Below are 4,665 nucleotides of genomic sequence, written 5' to 3'. Positions count from 1 at the left end.
AAATAATAATTTACTAAATTATGTTCACAAATAAAATAAAAAATCGTGTTTTGTCTTTTTTGTTTGTAATCTTGAGCAATCGGCTTTGTTTGCAATAGTTTGTGTTTTGAATAAAAAATTTCCTCCACCTCCAATAAAAAATGATGCTCACCAATGGGCAGGTAGAAGTCGGTAATTTTTTTGTTTCTTGTATTTATTTTCGTCATCGAAAAAAAAAGTCGGTCAGTTAATATCAGCCGGTCAATTTTATCTAGTTATTGACTTATTGGAGGATTTGGAGCGATATTAGTTTATTGCCGACTTCATTGATGAGGAGACTTTTTGTTCGCAAGCTTGACTGACCTTTCGGTATAATGCATAAGATTATGAAACGACTGTGTATCTGACATCTTTCATATATCCACGCTTTTCTTTTCTTTTTGTGAAGAAATCCATGGAAGCTAGTACCTCAGAAATTCTCATTTCTTTCTTTTTTCTATCTTTCATGGCATTCTTCCAAGGGATTGAAGCATCCCAAAATGCTTGCACAGAATCCATGTGTTCTGATAATGCCCTGGCTATCCACGTCCCATTCCGCCTCAGATATCATGACCAGTCGACAGTTCTTGATGAGCAGCAGAGCGTACTAGCAAAATTCTATGTCAAACACATCGATTATATCCATCAAAGCATCGAAGTATCCAATGAATGCCTGTTGCTAAAGCCTTTCGAAATGCCAATTTTCCCCTTCTCCTTGTACGCCTTAGAAATGTATGACTTTGAGAACATTACCTTGTTACGTTGTCCTACTGAATTTAAAATAGATACATGGCCCGATGTCCGGTGCCTTAGTCACTCAGCTGCCTACAGAATTCAGTTCTTTTCTTCTGAATCTTCAGTAGTCGATTACGCACCGTACATACAGTCTTGTACAAAGATGTATGATGTTTTATCATTTCCATATCCATCCACAAGTTACCTATATTTGAATTGGTCAACACCAAATTGTACAGAATGTGAAGCAAGAGGGAAGAGGTGTAGATTCAACAGCAATGGCACCAAAAGTGAAATTGAATGTACTGACTTGGGAAAACAAAGTAAGAATGTCGTTTATCTTTGTTTCAAAATATATTGATGTCATCATGTTTTTGCCTATGTTTTTTCTGTTACGGGTGGAGGCCCCAGCTTTTCCTTAGTATTTCAGATCCATTAAATTTGATAAAGTTGAAAACCTGATTTGTCATTGTCATTTGCAGGCACAACAAGAACAAACTTCGAGGCTACAGGTCAGTTTTCAAATAACCGGTCTTTTGCTTGGTAATAGTGTCTAGAAGAAGCTAGCTGTGGAGTTATAGTTAATCAAGAATATATTTGCAGGTACAATGGTGGGGTTCGTAATTCTGTTACTAATGCCTTTTTCGGTCTTCTGTGTCTATGGCTGGGATATCAAGGAAAAGGAAAATCAGTTGAGAATTGAAAGGTTTTTAGAGGATTACAAAGCTCTCAAGCCAAGTAGATATTCTTATGCGGATATTAAGAGAATTACAAATCATTTCAAGCACAAGATCGGTGAAGGAGCCTATGGAACTGTTTTCAAAGGTAAACTTTCTTCGGAAGTCTTTGTTGCTGTAAAAGTCCTTAACAATTCAAAGGGGGACGGAGAAGAGTTCATAAATGAAGTGGGAACAATGGGTCGTATCCACCATGTCAATGTGGTTCGCTTGGTTGGCTTCTGCGCTGATGGATTTAGACGCGCTCTGGTCTACGAGTTCTCGTCCAATGGCGCACTACATGAATTCATTTCCTCAGCAGATAATAATAAGAATGGTTTTCTTGGTTGGAATAAGTATCTAGATATTTCTATAGGAATAGCAAAAGGAATTGAATATCTACACCAAGGATGCGATCAACGAATTCTCCATTTCGACATCAAACCCCACAACGTTTTGCTTGACCATAACTTGATTCCCAAAATTTCTGATTTTGGTTTGTCAAAGTTATGTGCCAAGGATCAAAGCATAGTGTCAATGACTACTGCTAGGGGGACAATGGGATACATTGCACCAGAAGTGTTCTCCAGGAATTTTGGGAATGTATCTTATAAGTCAGATGTCTATAGTTTTGGAATGTTGTTGCTTGAGATTGTAGGGGGGAGGAACAATAAGGGTGCAGATCTGGACTCCGGTAATGACGTTTACTACCCAGAATGGATTTACAATCTTCTAGAAGAAGGAGAAGATGTACGAGTCCGAATTGAGGAGGAAGGAGATGCTATAATTGCAAAGAAACTTGCAGTTGTAGGGCTTTGGTGCATCCAATGGCACCCGGTGGACCGTCCATCCATGAAAGTAGTTGTCCAAATGTTGGAAGGAAGAGAAAATTTAGAAATGCCTCCAAATCCTTTTGGCTCTACAGATCATACAAGAACGTATGCAAACCCCCCAACTGCTAGACGCTTCAACCCTGAGTTAGAAGCAATTGTTGAATTAGAATAAACATGTATTTATGCACTCAAATATAAATGTACAATTATAAAAGAATGTTTACCATATTAGTGTTGCTATTATTCGATTTCTCTTATTTGATTTAGTGTGTGTATCATTAGTATTAATTAAGCAAACAACCCTTAAGGTTAAATTTTTAAAATACCTGAAATTGCCCTTCCATTATTAAATTCTAAAAATCTGTGCATTAATGTGTAAAGGTTTCAATAGTAACTTGATAAATGTAACAAACAGGAAAGAAAATCACAACATGCAGTAATTTTTCCCAACGTGGAGGTGGATAAGTTTATAACCGCAATAGCAATATGAAAGAGTATATTTATTTATAAAAGAAAAGAAAAAACAACCAAATTAATATTATATAAATATTTACCTCAAAAAAAAAAAAATATTATATAAATATTTATAAAAAAAAATTGACAAACAAGTTGCTCAAAATGAAAGCACATAACAAAAGTCACATTCTGCGTCAATAATTGAGTTCTTTATTCTAAAAGTCGGACGTATGGTCCAAACAATACAAAGTCCCATTTGACATTCAAACATGCACAAAAAAGCCATATTGACCATTTAATACTTGGGGGACTTTTCCCATTTTGCATTCATATCACAACCTCCGTATGGCTTTTTGTAGTCGCTTTAAGCTACTGTTGAAGATCAGAAGTTGGCTATCTTGTTATTAATTAAGCCAATAAGGCTTAAGGTAAAAATTTTAAATCACAACAATTGACTAGAGGTGGTAAACGGGCCGGTCCGGCCCAACTCAGCCCATTTAAAGCGGGCCTAGTCGTGCTTCGTGCCGTGTTTGGACCGGCCCATTTATTATGGTACCGGGCTCGTGCCGGCCCATTTACTTAAATATTAAGCCCGGTCCGGCCCATAGCCCGAGCTCATATCGTGACGGGCCGTGCTACTGCCTACCCACTATAAAGCACGATTTTAAAATCTTAATTTGAATAAATAAAAATTAATTTTGTTTAACTATTTAGAAAATTAAAATAAATTAAGTTCTACAATATTTTTCTTAATCTTAGCTTTTTAAGATTAGTTTTCTAATATTTTTTATATTCCACTACAAGAAAGAAAGAAAGAAAAAAATAACTCAAAATATATTGCTTGTAGTATATTATTGTGAGATTAATCTTTATTAATATAATGAAGATTTAGTATCATATTATTCTTTTCTTCATTCTATAGTTGTATTATTATGAAATTAGAAAAAATACTTTATGTCAAAACAAGGATATAATGTTTTATTTCACTATTTTGACAATATAAAGAAATAGCATTAGTGGAATTGTCATGTGATTTTAAATAAAGAGGTCTAATATTCAAATTTCATCATTGTGGTTTTTAAATATTTTTAAAAACAAAATGAAATTTTGTGTTTGTAATGGGCCGGCCCACAATATGTCGTGCTCGGGCCGTGCCGGGCCCATTACGGGCTCGGGCTAGGCCGGGCCAATGGGCCAATATTCCTAGGCCCAACCCGGCCCGTTAGTCTAACATGTTCGGGTCGTGCCGGGCCACTAACGGGATTGGGCCGTGCCGGGTCTCTTTTAAGCGTGCTGGGCCCGTGCCGTGCTCGTGCTTAGCGGCCCGTTTGCCACCTCTACAATTGACCCTAGCTTTTTAATCAAAGTCTAACTAAATAATGGGAAAATATCTATTTACCTAAATTTTATCTACTTTAATTTCATTTACCTCAACATTTTATAAAATTGTCCACTTACCCAATAAATTAAATATTTTTTACCCTAACTTGTTATTATTTTTAATTACTTTTTGTTTATTTTTAGGATAATTTTGTCCTCTTCCCCTTTGTCACACAAAGAGAGAGAGAGAGAGAGAGAGAGAGAGAGAGAGAGAGAGAGAGAGAGTTTAATGTAAGTTATGAACAAACACTTTCATGGTTTAGAGGGTAGCTTTTAAGGGATAACAGTTTCTATGTATTATTTTTATTTTTATTTTTACTTAATTGTATTTTTTGACAATTTTATCCTTTAAAATATTAAATTAATAGTGTGTAGGGGTATTATAAGAAAATCAAATTTTGGTGAAGTTATTTGACACCGAACTATGGCCTCCATTTATAGTAGTCGAGATAAGAGATGTAATTGCAGTCATAAAGTTCTGATAGTAAAAAATGATGCGGCAAAATATCATTGGTGCGATAGAATTG

At 35.6% G+C, this 4,665-nt stretch overlaps 1 protein-coding gene across 1 annotated transcript; it reads left to right on the top strand.

The window, feature by feature from the left end:
- The first annotated feature begins 385 nt into the window (after window positions 1–385).
- LOC112192169 (rust resistance kinase Lr10) lies at window positions 386–2,627 on the top strand. The gene is made up of 3 exons (XM_024331757.2): window positions 386–1,076; window positions 1,236–1,265; window positions 1,357–2,627. Exons 1-3 carry the CDS (start codon window positions 434–436, stop codon window positions 2,472–2,474), a joined length of 1,791 nt encoding a protein of 596 aa, XP_024187525.1. The 5' UTR covers window positions 386–433; the 3' UTR covers window positions 2,475–2,627.
- The last annotated feature ends 2,038 nt before the right edge of the window (window positions 2,628–4,665 follow it).

Source organism: Rosa chinensis, chromosome 1 (genome assembly GCF_002994745.2).
Source record: "Rosa chinensis cultivar Old Blush chromosome 1, RchiOBHm-V2, whole genome shotgun sequence".
NCBI lineage: Eukaryota > Viridiplantae > Streptophyta > Magnoliopsida > Rosales > Rosaceae > Rosa > Rosa chinensis.
Note: the sequence above shows the minus strand (reverse complement) of the source record. Positions and strands in the feature narration are given on the sequence as shown.